At 40.8% G+C, this 20,965-nt stretch overlaps 1 protein-coding gene across 1 annotated transcript; it reads right to left on the reverse strand.

The window, feature by feature from the left end:
* Positions 1–274: 274 nt before the first annotated feature.
* On the reverse strand, positions 275–14,984 carry cav1 (caveolin 1). The gene is made up of 3 exons (XM_081607607.1): positions 14,837–14,984; positions 13,086–13,250; positions 275–830 (listed from the first exon to the last, which is right to left on the reverse strand). Exons 1-3 carry the CDS (start codon positions 14,870–14,872, stop codon positions 489–491), a joined length of 543 nt encoding a protein of 180 aa, XP_081463733.1. The 5' UTR covers positions 14,873–14,984; the 3' UTR covers positions 275–488.
* Positions 14,985–20,965: the final 5,981 nt, after the last annotated feature.

The following is a 20,965-nucleotide window of genomic DNA, read 5'->3' on the forward strand; positions in this document are numbered from 1 at the left end:
GAACAACAGCAGCAGACCCTGACCTCCTCGTCTTAACATGGATTACACACAGAACGACTAATGAGAGGATACAACGCTTTGTTGACTGTTTGCTTCAAAAACGAAACAGCACTTAAACAACACACACACCACACACGCATACACACGCACACGCACACACACACACACACACACACACACACACACATACACATGCACACAAAATCAAAACCTCAAGAAAACCCCAGAAGAATTACCCTTTGAATTTTTTGGGTGCCCACTTGGTTGGCTAAGCTGCTAAGCTGCCATGGAGAGAAAAAACAGAGAAGTCAGAAAGGCCAGGCCAGGTGTCGGGTGACCTCGCCTCTTCCCCTCCAAACATCCCTCAACCTCTTATTTTCCAGAGGTCTACTTTTTTTTCCATTCCCTAACTTTTCTCTCCATCTCACTTTTTCCTCCCTCCTGTGATTTGCAATGAATCCTCCTCGTTCCTTGTGTTTCTCGGGCATTTACACCTCCTTTGTCGTGCGGAGCCGGATGTTGCTGAAGCACTTGCCCATGGCCTCGAACAGCGGGTCGCAGAAGGTGTGGACGAAGATGGAGTAGACGCGGCTGATGCAGTGGGTCTCGATAAGGTAGCTCTTCACGCACGGCACCACGGCCCAGATGTGGACAAAGGAAAGGATGGCAAAAAAAATTCCCCAGATCAGTGCCAGGGGAATGCCGACCAGCGCCGTCAGCAACCGGTAGCACCAGTACTTGGTGACGGTGAAGGTGGTGAAGCTAGCTTTCCACACGCCGTCGAAGCTGTAGGTTCCCGCAGGCTCTGCGATGATGTCCTCGAAGTCCACCTGAAGACAAGGAGAGAAGAAAGACATTGGCAAATACTGGATTGATTTATTAAAGGTTCTGAAAGGTACTCAGGTACATTTTACTGAAGCTAGAATCTGTGTGAGGTCTTTTTGCATGTCAGAACAAACTATACAAATATGCTCGATATGAGAATGCTTGCCAGACACTAGCAAAACTGCAGTTAGCATTTAGCCAAACTGCATTTAGTTAAATTTAACAAGTCATAAAAGGTCATAATGAAGTTAGTGAAGGTAATGGTGATTTAAAAAAAAGGTTACATCACAATATTTGACCTCGTTTTGTTGTGACTTCCAAATCGCAGAAAAAAGCTGACTTGGTGCACAGTTTTTAGTAGTTAGCATAAATGTTAAATAAGTGTTGTTGTTTTAGTCACAAAGTTACATTTGTTCCTGTAGAAAATTATATGTTTTTACCCATTCAAACCAAACCTTAAAAGAATTATAGCTATAAGCTATTGTGCTGACAGGAATGAGAAAGAAAGGGGAATGAATGACATGGTGGGAATGTTTATGTTCTGAGAGGCTAATTCCAGAAACTACAAACAGAAACAAAAAATAAAAAGTTGTTTTTGAGGGGAGAGTGTACCCAGTAGAATAATCACCTACTGGAGTACAAACGGCAGATAAAATCTTACTGATAATAACAGTAATAGTAATAGTAATCTGGATGAACTGTTTCCATGGAAACCATGCAATCTTATTGAGGCGCTCATTATATCAGTGACTTAATATTTTATGCAATAATCTAATCTCCTTTTCCAAAAAGTAGGATGTTTTTAAAATGTTACACTGCAGTTAGTTTGTACTGCAGTTGGTTCAGAGAAGGTGAAACTAATTGAATTAGGAATGCTAGCTGCTAACATTCCTGCAGCTAGCAGGAAAGTTAGCTGCGGTGCTAACATTAATGCTAATTGCTAATTTCCAAATATTGAGATGGTTTGTCTATGTTACTCCATCTTGAAACAGAAATAACTCCACATGAGAGACAATCCCACGTCTTGCTAAAGCCTGAGAAGAAGGTAGCAGCCTGCTTGCTAAGGCGCTATGAAAAAAACTGTTAGCTTGGTGACCAGGTTTCTTTTCTTAAGGACTAGCTTGTCAAAGAATGTGTGTATCTGTTTCTCATTGTTTTACTCCCATTGAAACAAAAATAATTACACGTATTTACAGATATGTGGAAAGGTTTATATGGTAGAAATATGTTGTTTTGCTAATCTACTGTAGTTATAAATTTACCAAGTTTACTGAAAATAAGTATTTATGTAAATTTATGTGGGTTAAAATGACTGTTAGCTAGGAATGTCGCTATCAAAATCTGTCCCCAAATGGATCCAAGTCATTCAAGACTGAACATCTGCTTATTAAGAGTCCCACTGTCATGCCACATTAAAGTTACAATAAGTGTTTTGATATGACTCATTGATAACTTGGCTCGTTACACCAGTGGTCCCCAACCTTTTTATTACCGCGGACCCGTCAAGACTTGGAAAATTTTGCTGCGGCCCGGGGGGGGCGGTGTTGGTGTTCCCGCTAAATCCTGAATATACCCAATTTGGGTTGTCTTGGAGTTTTTATTGCAACCTGTGGGGTTTTTCCTGTCTGGGAACGAGAATACGACCTGCTGAATGTGACAGGTAGCCAATCAGAAAGCGAGGTGACGTAAGAGCAGAGGGGAATCCCAAACAGCTGACATATCGCGCAACTGCGTCCGGTGGATATCGGAGATGATATGTGGAAATGTTTATTATTAAATCTAAAGGTCATTATTATGTTTATTCAGTTAAAAATGTTAACTATGAAAAAACATGTTCACCTCCAAATCAATAGTGCAGCAAATAGAGCGGCTGCTACCGTTGTCTTTTACCCACCACCTTTTCTTTTTGTTACGTCTTTTATTCTAATGAGTCTACAACCTATCACTATTGCTTCTACATCGTCATCCGTGTTTGGTTATTCTAAATTCCCGCTATGTTGGGGGTTTTACTGGATTTTCCTCCGGAATCGGGATGATCGTGACTGGAATCGGTTCGTGTTGCTCCTGCCTTGGAGACACGAACCGATCGAACCTGTTGGACTTTTATCAGCTCTGTGGTCACAGAGGTTTGGAGAATCGGCCGACAATTCTTAAATCTTTCCGTCTAAACCAGACTTAAGACTCACAAGCTCTACTCATCTCCTATCGACCACTGCCCAAACGCTCTGACTCTGGTCGCTATGGTAACGTTTACATATCCCTTCAAAATAAGATACAGATGTGCCACAAAAACGAACATTTAATGTCGTGAAAACTTTAACTCACGATACTGACTAACAGGAGCCCTGAGCTTGTTTCTCTGCAATGAGACGGTCCCATCTGGGAGTGATGAGAGACAATAACACCTGAAGTGTTGCTTATATCCACAGCCTGCTTGGTCTCTACGTGGCGAAGAGGTTTGAAGCTTCATTGCCTCATTAGCAGCAGGTCACCGCATGTTACGCAGAGCAGCTTGTAATGTGGGACTCACCTACTGGTCCGGGATAAATCCATTCTGCTTCTCTGGGCCTTTTCCCCTTTGCAAAGAAACTTTCCAAAGACATCTGATCTGTTTCTTACTCATTTTGCTGCTTGTGGGCTCAGTGTTGGCGCGCAAGTAACCGAGAAAATCCAGTTTGAAAATCCAAAGGCTTTTCAAAATAAAATATCCTCCAGACTCAAATAATACATAAAACCGAAATATTTCACTATTTCTTGCGCGGCCCGGTACCAATTGGTCCACGGACCGGTACCGTGGACCGAGGGTTGGGGACCACTGCGTTACACATTTCATTGAAGTTCCAATTAGATTTTTGCAAAGAGACAACATACAAACAACAGGAATTAGAAGTTGAGGATTTTTTCCCCTTAAATTTGTAATATTTAGAAATATAAATGAATCTAACCAAGATAACCAGGCTATGAGAAGAATTTATGTAAATATCCGCTACTTCTATATGACCACATTTTATATGTGGTCATATAAAATGAAAACTTTAAAATTAAATTCAAAAGCAGACTGACCACGACATCTGTCACGTAAGAAGGATTTTAATTTTAAACTTTTTTTTATACACACGTCCTCAAAATATTTTAACATAAGATGTAAAAAACAAAACATTTACCAGGAATGTATGTTGGTTTTAAATCCAAGCCCTTTCCATACATTTGAGTGAATTGGCCCTTCACATCCCGATCCTCAAACCCTTAGAAGCAGCACAGCGAGCTGCTGTAATCGTTATCACTCGTCAGTCGTCTTCTGCCATTGAGTAATAGGTTTCACAAGAGCAGCAATATGGAGCAAATAAAACCACCAGACAGGCTTGATAGACTGAACTCATTATTCCAGCATAAATCAGGTGCCTCGGTTCTTGTGAAAGTGTCAGTTCTGCTGAATTGCAGGGTGGGATTCCTGACGAGATTTATATCTCTCTGTGCTATGGCTGGTACGCAGTCCAACATCTGCCCAACCCAAAATACTCGTTTCTGCACACACACACACACACTCGCAAACACAACTCACAGTCTCTGGCATCTGCTCTGTTGTCTCCAGATCAGCTTCAGGTTATGTCTCCAGAGACTCCTGAGCAGTAATTGACTGGACAAACAGCAGAGAGAAGGAGACATTCCAGCTGTGTCGGCGTGACACCGATCCTTTTATCACCTGCCATGAATGAGAAGCAGAGGAACGGCTTTCTGCTGACTGCCTCGGCCTTAAAGCAGGAGGGCCCCTGCTGGAGCTCCACACCTGACCCGAGCTGTTTAAGGAGAAAAAATAAATAAAGACACCGTCGTCGGGGTTGTTCTCCCTCCATCTCTGCCTCTCTTCCTCCTCACTGGCTTCTGACTCCATGTTTATTTTACAGCTCCATGGAGACTGGGTTTTGTCAAACAGAGCGGCCGACACGCCAAAGGCTAATGGGTGTAATATCAATAAGTCATCAGGATAATCCCCAGTGTCATGTTGACAGAAAAGTGAAGGGTTTCATTTTTCTAACTGGTCCACCTGTTTAAAGTTGGGATGCCTGCTTATACAACCTGACTGTAGAGGTTAAGAAAAGGCATGTCCTGGTGCAGACGGAGGATTTTAAATCACTGGATAAGAGCAAAAGTGGCCAGCTAGCCTTAACCTGCAATCATAAAAGTAAAAATGATTTAGACAATGCTATATCTTATATGCTTGCTAGTATTGGGAGATGTTTTAGGAGTTTGGGAGCAGATGACTGAGTTAATGTTACAGCTCTATGGAATATGAACTTATAGTTAGCCTTTAAAACACAACCTTAAATCTGTATATACTCATTATACTGTAAATAACTACAGATTATGCAAAAATGTTGTGTGGTGGAAACTTAGCAGTTGTTTTGGTGGCTTCTGATGTATGTGAACATTGATGACATTGATGAAACCATAGTTTACTGCAATTTTTTTTTTGTGTATTTTTACCTTGGCACAAAATAAACTCTTTATAACAAAAGAATCCAAGCTCTTTTAGGAATGGTATCAATTATTTGAGAGAACTTTAAACTCAATAATGCTTATATTTTAAATTTTAATTTTTTCTGAATTTTAACCAAAGACACGTCTACTTGTCGTCATTAAATTACCCTCTTTTTGGAATGGATCACGCTGGAAACTAAAAAGAAAAACAACAACAACAAAAAAAACTTTTAGGACATCCTTTAGCTCCATTATCCAGAAACATGTAGATTTTCCCTAAAAGGTGAGCGCAGGGTGGCTGTTGTGCTGAGAGTGAGTGGCTGAACACGGAAGCAGTTCAGGCTTTTAAAGACATACAGTGCGGTAAAAAAGTCTACAAATTTGCTGTGTTTGGTTTTTGTTTAGCACATTTTATAATCATTGTAATAGTTATAAAAATAATCAAAGTTAACCTGAGCAAATACATAAATCAGTTTTTAAATGAGGATTAAATTTATTATGGGAGAAGAAGCTATATTTTATCTGTGATAAAGTAAAGGCAACTAAACCTCTCAAGCTGATTCTGCCATCCGTGGAATAATCATAGATGGAATCATAATTCTGGGATTTATCCAATGTAAATCATTTTGGTCATCCTAACTTATTTCTGTGTGAAGTGTGCAGGTTCTCCTGAACATGCCGGACTTTTCCGCCACCACTCCTGCTCCTACACACGCTTGTTAGCTCAACAGGCGATTCTAAATGCCCTTCAGTGGGAGTATTTGTCACTTTTTGACCCTGCAGTGGACTGGTAACACTTCCAGAATGTGTGCTGCCTCTTGTCAACCACATGCTGTGAAAAAAAAACAAAAAAAACTTGCAGGTTTTCCATGAACATTTGCTTCCCCGTCTCAGATGGACGTCTGGCTCAGGGAGAAGGGCTTCACCCTGAGCGGCTGCTTCAGCTGCAGCAACACGGAAATAGCACAAGGCCAGCCCAGCCACCATTTAATTTTTCCAATGTGGAGCGACTCTGCGCCAGTTTTCACTACTGTGTTTGAGACTAAATGAGAGGCTTTCTGCAGAGAAACACGACTGCTAAGTGGAGGCGCTTCATCAGCTGTTGCTGTTTACAAAGAATCATGGAGAAAACGGCACATCCACAGTCAGTCAGTCAGTTGGTCAGTTGGTCAGTCAGTCAGTTTGTCGGTTGGTCAGTCAATCAGCTGTACAACAGTTAAATTTGTGTCTTTACAAGATAACAAAGAATATATATTATAGCAGGGCTGAAACAATTAATCTGATTAATCGGGATGAATTGGTTATTGAAATAGTCATCAACTAATTTAGTAATCGATTAATCGTTAACAGGAGTACAGCAGTAATTGGGACAAAACTGTACAAAAATTATACACATCATGCATCTAAGATGAAAAACCTTCTTTGTCTGTAAAAATGTTTTATCTTCACCTAGTTCAAAATTTGTAATAAAACCCATCAAGCACCTTTTGCTGTCCAATTATTAATAAAAACAATAATCAGCAGATCAGCCCTCCTCTGTATTGATTATTGATGCAGAAAGGCCTGAGCATTTCACATGATGATGTTAGCAGTACTGTATAGCTACAGATGTGTCTTTTCCTACAAATGACCACTAAAGCAATGCTGTTATTGCATTTTAGACAAAAAAAAAATTCTTATTAAAAAATAAAGACTCAATATACTTATTTGCATTTTTTTAAATGCATGTCTAATATTGTATGAAAAAAGCATTAAGTGGTTAAATGAAAAATCTGCAAAATGTGCAATCTTCCCCTCCGACTGATCAACTAATGGATAGAATAATTTATTACTAAAATAATCATTAGCAGCCCGATACTAGAGTATTTATTGTTTAGTGAAATGTGGAGAGGAAACATGTTTCACCTCCAGCTTAAAGCAGCGTGACGTCTTCAGACGTGAGGAAAAATTCAGAAACAAAGGATTAAAGAGATTCTTCATAAGGAGCTGGTGGCTGTGGAAGCGCCGCGGTCCAGTGGGAGGTTTGATATGAAACAACGGAGTCTGATGGTCAGCGTGTGACCTGTGGGCAGAGTAACTGTCCACTCAAGCCTGGCCGGCTGCCTCTACATAGAGCCCTGCTAAGCACTTGGCTCTGTTTACTCAATAATACAAAGTGTGTCCTGGAGGAGACGGTCACACGGTGCTGCACTGACAGACCCTCCACGGGGGAGAAGGCCTCAGTTACCAGGGAGAAATAAATATTTGTTTGACTAGAGGCACCGATTAGAACCACCGCCTGTGGAGATGAACTATTTTGGCTGATTTTTTCACATAATTTTGCAAACTTAGCTGGGTTAGAACTAATGCGTCCATGCTGTTTTATTTTTGAAACATATTTCCAGGACTTGTTGAGGTGTGCATGTAGAATCAGCCACGCCTTGCAAACATTTTCATACATCCAGACATTTTACACATTTTCTCATGTTCCTCCAGTGCATTTTATTCAGATTTTACGTGATGATCCAACAGGCAGCACATTTTATAGCACTGCAAAATGAAAGGAAAACAATTTCTGGCTTTAATTTGACTTAATTTAGACATGTGGTTTGCATTTGTATTCTGGACTTTTCACTCTCATACCCCTAAATAAAATTTTGAACAAAGTTTTCTTAGGGGTTGTGTAACTAGACCTCCACAGCATAATGCTGCAAGAAGCAGGTTTTACACTGACTGGTCTGGAATTAATGTGCATCCACTAAAGCGGGCGGATTGATCCAAAATGTAGATAATATCGATATCAAGCCGGTATCAGTATCAGTATCAGTATCAGATTGATTCTTTGGTTTCAGATTTTTCAAATTTAGCTCTTGATTTGAATAATACAATTCAAAGGACAAACAACAACAGCAAAACAGGCAACATAATATGTCAAGCTTAAATAAAAAATATTGGTATTTGTATCATAGCGGCGATACTGGCACTATATTTATCTGGTATCGGATCGATAGTAAAGTGTGCAGCATTGTCTAGTATTCACCCATGTCTAGTTTAATCTCGGTATGAATCCATTTATTTTAGTCAACAAACAGCATCATCAACACCAGGGAACACAACAGGAATTATCAGAAGCCATGAAGGGAGACAGCAAACGTGTGTTAGAAAATCCAACTACATGCAAACATTTCACTGGCAGAAAACCAACACTGCACATCACCCTGAATGCATCATCCTCATGGTGGAACGTGAGGATGGAAACATCATGCTGCGGGGATCCGCACAGGCCGATTGTGTTTTGTGATTAGGTTGCTTCTAAAGGCAATTGGTAGGATTTTATTTAAAGTGGATCTAACCCGAGTGTGGGAAGCCTAACCCCGCTCCCTGACAAATTCTGAAAAATACCCCCAAAGTGGGCGGAGCCAAGTGAGAGCAGAGGAGTCCCTTTCCACTCTACGTCCACATCTCAGATAAATCACACATTTGTAAAGTTGGGTAACACTATTGATCAACACTCGCCAGTTGCCATGGCAACTCAGGAGTCAGAGTTGGTTGCAGCGATACACCAAGCTGTATCACTGCAACCAAATTCAACTGCCTAAGAACCACTCGGCTGAAGGAGGTCAACACTGAGACAGTTTGAGGCAAAATATTGCAGAACAAAATAAATTTACATAAAAATATCATAATTCTCTCAGAGACATAAGAATAGAATCCTAAAGAACCTGTTCAGACAATTTATCAGCAAAAAAATTGATTTGGGGCTTAGTTACTGTTACGGTTAAAGTTAACAGGGTCAAGTGGACTGAAAACCACTTGACCCTGTAAATATGACCCAGAAACTGTTTCATATTTATTTATGTCTGTTAACGTGAGAGTCTCTTTACATGCCACACTTTTCAGATTTGGAAAATTGAGTATCATTTTGATTTATTGACTGATTGATAGTTTTGTGTTGGTTTATCACCATGAAAGCTGAGCTGCTGCTAAGGTGACAAAATGTGCAAAAAGTTCAAACACTGTTTCGAACTTCTAACCAATCCAACTGAAATCCTCATCTCAACCTCCATCACTGCGTTAGAAGACGGCAGCCATGTTGGATTTGAAAGAGTCAAGTTCCCGTTCTGTTCGACTTTAAATCTGAAGTGCAGTTTTCCAAACAGGCTGCGGTCACGATGCATCGTGAGCTGAACAGAGATCCATAAAACCTTTTTAAACTTTCACCTTTTCATCCTGACTAAACACCCAGATGCCTTCGAAAGCAAAACAGAGAAGTTTAACAGAGCAGCATAAAAAACCTTCGGACTCATTTCAGTTCGACCTCTGAGTCTCTGAAGCTCCAGCTTCTCACAGCTCCCTCTTAAAAAGTTTTCTCCAGTGGATGCGCTCCACTCCACAGATCCTAAGCCCCTCCTGCTTGCTATAAAAAGACCCGCAGCTTCTCTAGAGGAAAAGAAAGAGGAGAGGGGTGGGCCGGGGGGGTTCTCTGTCTTAAAGTGCATATGAGGCTAAGCTGTTTGATGTGGTCAGGTGATTGAGGCAAGCTGCTGCCCGTCAGAGAACAATGTGTGATTTTCAGAAATCAGAATGCTGCAAAGGTATCTGTGCTGCTCAGATCATCTCTCTCTCTCTTGGTCTCTCTGCGTGTGTGTGTGTGGGGGTGTGTGTGTGCGTGCGTGTGTGTGTGGGGGTGTGTGTGTGCGTGTGTGTTGTATAATGGAAGGGATTCCCTGGTTCTGTGTTTTCCTCCAAACGTATCCTGGCGCCGCTTCATGACCTCACAGCACCTCAGAGCAGCCGCTTAAAACCCAGGAATGACTCAACTTCTTTTCCAACCATTTCTGTAGATATGACTCGGATTTATTTATTTATTTATTTTTTACAGCAGATGCATTCAAATCACAAGCTGACTTGCTGAAACGATTAGGGGAGTGCGTCTGTGTGTGTGTGCAATCATAAAGCTGCTTTCTATTTCCAGACTGGAGGGAGAGTCTGACTCACTGTCACAATGGAGGGGAGCTGAGAGGGAGGAGGAGAGGGGATGGGGGGGGCGGAAGGAGAGAGCACTGGAAGAAGAGAAGAAAGAAGAGGAGAGAAGGAGGAAAAGAACTGCAATTTTTTTTTCCTTTTGGTTTTATAAGCAGCGCCGTACAGAAAGCTACTGTTTCCGTTCTCATAAAAGCCAAACGGGACTTTTTATAAAAAGCACATTTCACGTCCGTGAGTCACATGGGAGAAATGTCGCCAGCAAACTGAAATTTACAACAACTTATATAAAAAAAACTAAATAAAAAAACAGCTTTTGACATGTGATGAGGCCACACAGTGGAAGCCTTTGAACGTGAAAGCCGAACACCGATCGATTGGAAACGTTTTCTTACAGCTTATCAGTTTAATAAGAGCTTCTCTGTCAAGATGTTTTTTTTATTATATATATATATATATATATATGGCTTTTACAAGAGAAGAGAATCTCATGAGGCTGTTACCAGCCGGGAGCGATTATGTAAAAGATGATAGAACCCTGCCAACAAAGACAAAAGAAAAAGCCAGCAGATATGAGCTGGTGTGTCTCAGGTGCCAGCATGCAGGCAGAGCCGATCCAGAAACGGTTTCATATTTATGTCTGTTAACATGAGAGTCTCTTTACATAACAACTTTGATTAAAGATGCCACAATTTCACTTTTTTATAAAAACTTAACATTATGATGTTGCTTTTACAAAAAAAGACAACAATTATACCCCGTACTGGTAAACAACATCACATCTCTATGATAATATTGATAATAATGATATTTACGACATTTTTGTTTGACACTTTGTGTGTTTTACAACTTGAACACTGGAAAAACACCAAATCTTAGCAAGTATTTTTGTCTTGTTTTCAATTAAGTGTTATTATACTTGGAATAAGACAAAACTAACTTACAAGTAACTTTTCAGTAAGATATAAGTGCTTGTTTTAAATCAATAATTCCTTAATATTCATTTAAAAAAATACTAATTATACTGGCAGATTATTTCACTTACGGGAAAAATGTCTTGTTACGAATGTAATAATCTACCAGTGGAACTTTTCATCAATTTTAAAGAATTACTGACTTATAATGAGCTCCTATATCTTACTGAAAAGTTACTTTTGTCTTATTCCAAGTATGCTTACATATTTGCACTAGAAACTAGAGATACTTGGTAAGGTTTGGTGTTTTTGCAGTGTAAATATTTCCAACTAAACTAACATATCTAGTTTTAAGCAGGGGAACCTTTTCTGTTGCCTGCTTTCAGCCAGCTGACAAGCAGTGCCCAGGAGCAGGTTGGGGATTTAGCTTCCCTTTAAAATTATTTTATGGCATTTCTGATGGTGACTTGCACATATATATATATATAAAAAAAAAAAAATCAAATCTCACCATATAAACTTTGATAGAATGCAGGCATTAATCACAATCAATGTAAACAGAGATATTAAAACAGCACATTTAGATTTTCAATTTGTTTTAGGTGATGTCTACAGATGGACATTTATCGTTTATCGTGAACTTTCTTATCGTGATAAGAATTTTGATTTATCGCCGTCATGGTAAATGTCAGTTATGAATGACAAATAAAAAACAAAACTGGCTGCGACCAGAAATAAGGTTTTTGCTATTTTCTCTGCTGTTTGCCTCATGAGAGCATCTTTAAATATCAGTTCATTCGAAAATATGATTAAATCCACTTACTGTGTGCAGTTCAATGATACAAATTTAGCTTTTTAAGTAAGTGATGTCCTGAAGGAGTCTATTTCAAATGTTTTTTCAACAATAGTCTTTGTTTTTGTGGTTCTATGAATGAGCCACGCTGTCGCTGTCATACATTCGCAAAATTTGTAGTAAATAGGTTTTTTTTCTAATCTTGATCTTTATCATTATCACCATATTACCACAAAATATCACAATAAAATTCTAAGTCCATATCGCCCAGCCCTAGCGTCGTCATAGCAACTAAATAATCCTCAAGGAACTGTGTGCCGCCTCATCACTGGACAGCCCTTCCAGAAACCTTGTGGAGGCGCCCCTGTGTGGGAGTGACGAGGGATCCCTCCCCAACACACACACACCTACGCACGCACACACGCTCACTCACACGCACACACACCAACCAGCTATTTGGGTGTTTCCCTGTTTTATCAAGGTGCAGTTCAAGCATTTCAAAGATCCGACCTCAGCTGCTCCACGTGGAGAGCTCCCTGACCTCACTGTGATGTAAAACGCTGCACCCAGCGCCGGGGCGAGGAGCGGGGAGGGGGAGAGGAGGGAGATGGGGCGCACTCACAGGCGCGTCAGGTGGTTCCCAGCGCGCCACCTGACCAAATAAACTCCCGGTATTTGTGCGGCTGCTTCCAGGCTGCTCTCTTATGGAAAGAATTCCGTTCCCCCACAAAATAGAAAAGGCGTAAAGGTGCAGCAGCAGCAAACTGTGGGAAACGTGTGTTCCAACAACAGGAAATCCGTAATGTTTCCTCTCCTGGTGGAGCGCATGCAGGAGTCGGGACTGTCTGGCTCTGGAAGCGAGCATCGGATCACCTTAATGAGTTTCTAACTACAACCCCAGCGCTGCTTCCTAATAGGGGCAAGCCCGCTGGAGCGGCCAGCGCGCAGCCTCTGGGGCGCGCGGCGCAGTGTGTCTGCGGATTCACTAACACATGACAGGTATCCAGCTGACACCTGGAGCGTCTCTGCATGCCAGAGCGGATCTGCAGCGACGTCACTTAGAAAAGTTGCCAATTTTTTTTTTTTTTAAAAGCCACCCAGCTCTGACTCACCTTGACCACGTCGTCGTTAATGCGCTTCGGATCCCTGTTGACCAGGTCGATCTCCTTGGTGTGGACGTCCTCCATCGCCTTCTCGTTCAGACTCTCGTTTTCCATGTCCTTGTTGTTCGGTTTGTAAATGTTCCCTTGTTTCCGGATGAACGAATGCAGATACTCCTGTGAGGATCACGGCAGAGGTGTAGGAGAGGAGGAGGGGGAGGGAAAAAAAAAAGAAAAAGAAGAGTAAGAAGAGAGGAGAGGAGCGTCGGTGAGGTGCGGGAACGGTGCGCAGCGCACTGTGAAGGCAGAGGAACTGGAGCTGAGTTACCAGCCTGCCCCACAAACAGGGATGGGTTTAGAATGAGCACAGTCAGGCACCACACCCCTGCGTTCAGCCGCAAGGGGTCCTCACCACCCAGATAGCAATAACACAATATCCTGACCTGTATGGAATCCCACAAGTGCCGTGAAATCATCTTTTTTTGTTGTTGTTGTTGCCATAGTATAATTCCACCAGAAAATAAACGTTCTCTAAGTTATTTTTAAAAAGGTTTGAGTTCATTGTATATCAAAGATATTCTGAACCAAAAAAAAAAGATTGATTTTATATTTTCAGACCTACACCGCCACATTTGTAAATGAGACAATGACATCTGATTGGTTAAGCTGCACTGCAAGTAAATTCAAAGCAATCACATGTAACTATGCCAGTCATAGCCAATCTAACCTCAAGCAGTAAAAAATTAAAAATGTGTAGTAATTACATTATTGTATGAATAATGTTTTTAGTATTAGTATTTAATAATGACATGCGTAACTATACATTTAATGATTTAAGGAAGGCTTACTTTCCAATATGAATCATTGTCAACAAAAAATATTTATTGGATTATTTATTATTTATGATTATTTATTGATTTTTATTTACTGGCAATAATCTTAAATTTGAATAAATATTTTCCACAAATGATTACTACTAATATTATTATGAGTAGCTGAAGTAGCTGTAGTAATAAGCATTTAAGTAGCTGCAGACGAGCTTATTTGTTGTGCATTTATTTATTTTTAAATTGTGGCACTTTTGGCCCTCCATAAAATGCAACCGTCGGCATGGAAACATTTTTCTGAAAGTGCGTAAAAGGGCATATTTGAACTGTTTTGGCATAAACCGCTGCTTCTTCTCCAACGTGTCATATTCTGACATCCATTCCTCTCGTCAGCTGAGCTGATCGTATAAATGATTGTCATAAGACTCGTTTCCATTTTAATTTGCTCAAAAGCTGCGCGTCAAACCCCTCCCTGATTTCCGATGGTAAACTTGCCAGTCTAAATTGAACCAATAAACAATTGAAATAGTTTTAATATTTCTTTTCTTTTATGTTAATCAGATTAGTGGAAAAAATTTTAAACAGAAAAAAAAAAAGATTTGTAGGCTTCCTCTCCTGCAGTTCAACTCCAAATGTCCATTTTGAGGATTTGCGTAAAACTGCGGTCCGTCAGTCTGTTGACGAGCAGAGAAATTCCCGTCAGCGCTCTAATGCAGGCACAGTGGCGCTTTTACATTCCCTCTGTGAAAGCGGAGACGCGTTCAGGTGAATGTGCCACACGGGAAAATCACCGGAGGAGTGGAAATGGAATTTTGTCTCGCAGACGCAAATGAGCCTCATCCAAATGAGAAAAGACAGAAAAGTCAAGTGCAAACAAATGAGGATAGTAATAATAATGGTAACACTAGGCGTGAGTGGATGGGAGTCATACTGTACCTCCTCCGTCTCGTCGTCCCGCAGCTCTCCTGTCATTCTGCTCCGAACAGATCCTCGTGCTCAAACAGAACGTGACAATATAGGAAGTGGAGTGGGAGGCGTGGAGGCAAACTGCGCGGACCGGGGGTTCCTCTCTCCTGCCCTCAGCTTTGTCTGGGACTGAAATGTAATGCCAGGGCGCCGAGGGAACCCTGAGCGTTTTTTTTTCTCCCTCTCTGGGTCGGAGCGAAGCTTCCCCATGGCGCAGTCACCTGTCGGCCTGTAGGCAGCCCGCTCTGTTGCGAACACAGGCGATTATTAAACGACCAGGGCAGAAAATAGAGTTTAATCACTTGATTGTTAGGAGAAATGTGGACGTTTGCTGGGAATATAGCAAGGTGTGCTGCAGTGATGGAGACCAATAAAAATGAATAAAATCAATAATAATAATAATACTAAATAATAATAAAAGAGAAATATGAACATCACAGAAACACATCACCTCCTTAAAACAATCTAATTTGTGTGGAACCTGTTGACAAACTGGAATTTAGTTAACAAGGAATAATTAGTTGGATTAATAATTAGTTGATGAAAAGCACATTTTAGATGTTAAAGTAACATAATATGTTTATGTTTAGTGAACAAATAAAACAAATTCACTGAAATACTGGTTGCTTTGTCAGACTAACAAAAGTTAAGTTAGTTCAACTAACTTCCATTTTGTCAATCTGAAGTGATTTGAAGCAGCTGGGTTTATTCATTAATTTTATTTTAGTTAAACAAAGTTATATTACTCTAATTTGCTTTCATTTATCATAACCCTAACTCTGTTGACATAAAAAAATATGTTAAGTCAATGATTCACTTCTTTGAGTGTAAGACTCCAAAATCATTTTTGGTATATATATATATATATACATACACTGCTCAAAAAAAATAAAGGGAACACTCAAATAACACATCCTAGATCTGAATGAATGAAATATTCTCATTGAATACTTTGTTCTGTACAAAGTTGAATGTGCTGACAACAAAATCACACAAAAATCATCAATGGAAATCAAATTTATTAACCAATGGAGGCCTGGATTTGGAGCCACACACAAAATTAAAGTGAAAAAACACACTACAGGCTGATCCAACTTTAATGTAATGTCCTTAAGACAAGTCAAAATGAGGCTCAGTATTGTGTGTGGCCTCCACGTGCCTGTATGACCTCCCTACAACGCCTGGGCATGCTCCTGATGAGGTGGCGGATGGTCTCCTGAGGGATTTCCTCCCAGACCTGGACTAAAGCATCCGCCAACTCCTGGACAGTCTGTGGTGCAACGTGACGTTGGTGGATGGAGCGAGACATGATGTCCCAGATGTGCTCAATCGGATTCAGGTCTGGGGAACGGGCGGGCCAGTCCATAGCTTCAATACCTTCATCTTGCAGGAACTGCTGACGCACTCCAGCCACATGAGGTCTAGCATTGTCCTGCATTAGGAGGAACCCAGGGCCAACCGCACCAGCATATGGTCTCACAAGGGGTCTGAGGATCTCATCTCGGTACCTAATGGCAGTCAGGCTACCTCTGGTGAGCACATGGAGGGCTGTGTGGCCCTACAAAGAAATGCCACCCCACACCATTACTGACTCACTGCCAAACCGGTCATGCTGAAGGATGTTGCAGGCAGCAGACCGCTCTCCACGGCGTCTCCAGACTCTGTCACGTCTGTCACATGTGCTCAGTGTGAACCTGCTTTCATCTGTGAAGAGCACAAGGCGCCAGTGGCGAATTTGCCAATCCTGGTGTTCTCTGGCAAATGCCAAGCGTCCTGCATGGTGTTGGGCTGTGAGCACAACCCCCATCTGTGGACGTCGAGCCCTCATACCATCCTCATGGAGTCGGTTTCTAACCGTTTGTGCAGACACATGCACATTTGTGGCCTGCTGGAGGTCATTTTGCAGGGCTCTGGCAGTGCTCCTCCTGTTCCTTCTTGCACAAAGGCGGAGGTAGTGGTCCTGCTGCTGGGTTGTTGCCCTCCTACAGCCTCCTCCACTTCTCCTGGTGTACTGACCTGTCTCCTGGTAGCGCCTCCAGCCTCTGGACACTACGCTGACAGACACAGAAAACCTTCTTGCCACAGCTCGCATTGATGTGCCATCCTGGATGAGCTGCACTACCTGAGCCACTTGTGTGGGTTGTAGAGTCCGTCTCATGCTACCACGAGTGTGAAAGCACCACCAACATTCAAAACTGACCAAAACATCAGCCAGACAGCATAGGTACTGAGAAGTGGTCTGTGGTCCCCACCAGCAGAACCACTCCTTTATTGAGTGTGTCTTGCTAATTGCCAATAATTTCCATCTGTTGTCTATTCCATTTGCACAACAGCAGGGGAAATTGATTGTCAATCAGTGTTGACAGTTTGATTTCACAGAAGTTTGATTTACTTGGAGTTATATTGTGATGTTTAAGTGTTCCCTTTATTTTTTTTGAGCAGTGTATATATATATATTTATTTTTATTTTTTTTATTTTATCGTTTTTGTTATTTTTGGATGTTATTTCAAGAAAGTGACGCCATGTAGCTTAGCAGCATTGTGTCTTCCAGTGGATATATTTACATGTATTTCCCCTGAACGTCTCTGCTGCTGTTTACAGACCGGCAGGCTGCTGCTCTGGTCCGGTCACATTCTTATCAGCACGTTCCAGTATCCCAGCAGCTGGCTCCAACCAGACTAACTGCTGATAGTCTGTGTGAAACATGGTGAATGTTTTCAGATCATTCTGAAAACAGTTTGGCTGGTTTATGTGAGTCAGAACACTGAATAATTGTTGAAAGGCCTAAAAGGAATGTTGTTTTCAGTGTTTTATTGTTGGTGAAATCGACTCAAAATGTACATAAGACAGACAGTACTGACTGAAAACTCTACAGCTTGTTTGTGGAAGCAGTCAGGATGAACAGCATCCTGACGCTGAAGCTGCAGTGACTGACAACTCGGCTGCTCCAAAGATGCATCTTCTTCTGCACATTAGATATAAAATGAAAGGAGGAATTCATAAATTATTTTGCTAAAAGATTGGCCAGTGTGTAGAAAGCAGCTATATTTTACTTAGTTGTGTTTACTTGAGCCACTTTTTTTAATGTACTTTCAATGCATCATACTTTTGTGCTTTCACTTGAGTGACATTATTATTGTGAACTCTTGCTACTCTTATGGATATTGGATACATGGATATTCCATTGAATACATGTAACTTCAAAGAAGAAAAAAACAAATGTAACTTGATGATATTATTTTAAGATGATTTTTAAGAAATATATTGATAGTAGAATAAAAAAGTTTTTGATGGACATGTCACACTGGAACTGGAAGATATTTTAAACATTCCTAAATAAAACACAACCAAAAACAATAATAATAAAAACAAACCAAAAAAAAAAAACACAAAAAGAAGACGGAAACAAAAATTATACACAATACAAAACAGATTGTTTTCCAGAAGATGTTATTTATCACAATGGAAATTTTTGAGTTTATTTCAATTGATTGTGCAATTCATTGATTGCAGTCTTAGCCAACGTGACTGTTTATTAGTGAACACACAAATATCCATGCAGATGTGGATGATTTTTTTTTTTGTTTTAGTGTGAAAAACACTGACTGGCCTACACAAAGTCTTCCTCTCACATTGGGATGAATTAGAGCGGAGGCTGAAAGCCTGACCTTCTTTTCCAGCAACAGTGTGTGACCTCACAGATGCACTACTGGAAGAACCCTCCAAAATCTCTGATAAACACAAATTTTTCCTCCGAAGAGCTGAAGCTGTTATGTCTGCAAAGCATAAAACAAAAATAATATAAAACTCTGTTGATTAATAAAGGGATTCCATTCATGGTGACATGAGTGTGAAAGCAGCAGGGAGACGGCAACTCGCCTCAAATTCAAACATTTGAAGATTTCCGTGTCCAGAAACAGCTACAGTAACATCATGCACGCCGATATGATGTTACTTTATTACATCACTGTGGTGATTTTTTTGAAAGTGTAACCAGCCATTGCACTAACTGGGATTTCTAGCATCTGATTTTACTACTGAACGCAGCATAAAAAGAAAATTCCAGTTATTCATTTCTGATTTATTCCTCTGTTTCTTTTGTGCTTTTGCCCTTTGGGCAGCACACAGAGAAACATTCCCACCTACATTCTATTCCCTCTTCGGTGGGTGTGGCTCAGTACAGATCAAAAATAGCTTCCAAAGAAGAAGGTTATTTTCCATAAAGATACTCTACCTTACTCTGAGCAATTCAGCTGGTTGCTTGGTGTCGGGCGCTGACTGTGTTGCAGGTGAACTCTTGCATGCTGAAGTTCAAAAACATTATGAAGTGCAGCGTGTGTGAATTGTCCCCAGGCATCTGTCCCCCACAGCACCAGAGAGTTTAGAGTTGATAATCTGTGGGAAATTTCAGTGGCAGCAGTTTTAGTTTCTGACAGAACGCGTAAATGTCACACAGCAACAAAACCGGCTATGAAACAGCTGAGAGCTTCTGAATTGGGGTCAGAAGCTGTGCAATAACAAAGCTCTTAGAGATTAGAGGATTCTTTATGCACAGTAAAAAAAATTCCGTAAAAAAACAAGAAAATGTACTGGTAATTTTCTGCCAGTACATTTTCTGTTTTTTTACGGTATTTCCAGCAGATTTTTTTCTGTAATTTAACAGATTTTTTCCTGTAATTTAACAGTTTTTATATGTAAAATTTTTAACATAGAAAACAACCAGGTCATGTAGTGGTTCCATTGACACTTTGCCCTACGCCTGTTAGGAGATGGAACCCAAATAACAAATAAAAATGGGTAGGGCGAGAAAGTGGAGGGGCCAATGGTTCCCTGGCCGTCCTGTTACGCTGCACAAAATCACTGCCAGTTCAGACTTGAGAGAATAATGCATTTAGTGCCCACAGAATCTATTTTTTTTCATAGCGCACGCTCACTGCGTGCTATTATTAGCCCTAGCAACAGTTGCCATGCTGCTGACAATGATGTCATCAGCATGACTTCAAATGATGTCTGAGTCATGAGGGCCTTCTAAGGTTGACTTTGTGATGTCATAGAGGCCATGACATCACCAACTGATCAGTTAATTCTCTGATCAGTTAACACAAATCAGTTAAGTCAGTCAGCACAAGATTCATTTGGACGTTTCAGCTCAGCTCAATAAAGATGAACGACGAAAGCCCACAGAGAGAAATGGATGTAAAGCCTAAGGTCTCTTTTTGGACAAAAGTGAAAAAAACATTGTCCAACAAAGTTCACCCTGGTCAAAGAAGCCCAGATTACAAGAAGAGAAACTTTCTCAGTGAACTTCTGTGGGAAGTGATTGAAAAGGCTGCAGATGGACCAACTCTGCATCTTGTCAGACAAATCTTTCAGGAACAACACAGCAAAATTTTGATCTTGCTTTTGAGAAAAACTGGAGAATTAAACGTGGACGTACTCTCCGAGGTGTCAGAAGAGCTAGGAGAAAGGATTTTCCAGAGTCTTGCGAGAGATGCATTCCACTTTGCCAGTGGACTGCATTTAATTGCACTTCTTGAACACCCAGAAGGACACCAAGTAATTGTGGAGAAATTCAAAAAGCACCTGGAGAATCCTGTTCCTAAAGAGAAAATGTTAGAGTCTACAAAAAGAAAGTTCAGAAAGACATTTTTTCCTACTGAAGACTTGTACGCAGATGAAAACTGCCTGAGTGAGGATTATACTCAGGCAGCCATGGACCCTGAACAGTTTTTGAGGGACGCAAACAGGATGGGTTTCAGACGAGGAACCGAAGACGAAAGGAGAGTCATGGTGGAAAATATTCTTTGGAGAATAATTTATAAGTCTAGTTACAGATCTAGCTATGGGCATTACAAGAGGAAGCACACCGAACCTGTCCAGAGAAAGCTTGCTCCAAAAATCTGGAAAGAAGTAAAGGACATAGATTTCGTCTTTTTTGAGAAAATGGAAAAGAAAATCTGCAGAGACATCTTGCAACTTCTCTGGGGCAATGAAGATGCAGTTAGAGAACTGCTCTTCAAGTTGATCAAAAGCGACAACCCAATCGTTATTCATAAGGTTGTCCAATGCTTCAGAAGAACCCTGGCACGACCGCGGAA

The sequence above is a fragment of the Poecilia reticulata genome, chromosome 6 (genome assembly GCF_904066995.2).
Source record: "Poecilia reticulata chromosome 6, P_reticulata-male-v2, whole genome shotgun sequence".
Lineage (NCBI taxonomy): Eukaryota > Metazoa > Chordata > Actinopteri > Cyprinodontiformes > Poeciliidae > Poecilia > Poecilia reticulata.

Coding starts and splice junctions, on each gene's coding strand:
- cav1 (XM_081607607.1), bottom strand. CDS start 14,872: ATGACAGGAGAGCTGCGGGACGACGAGACGGAGGAG. Junction 13,251..14,836: donor GGGACGACGAGACGGAGGAG/GTACAGTATGAC, acceptor TGATCCTCACAG/GAGTATCTGCATTCGTTCAT. Junction 831..13,085: donor TTAACGACGACGTGGTCAAG/GTGAGTCAGAGC, acceptor CCTTGTCTTCAG/GTGGACTTCGAGGACATCAT.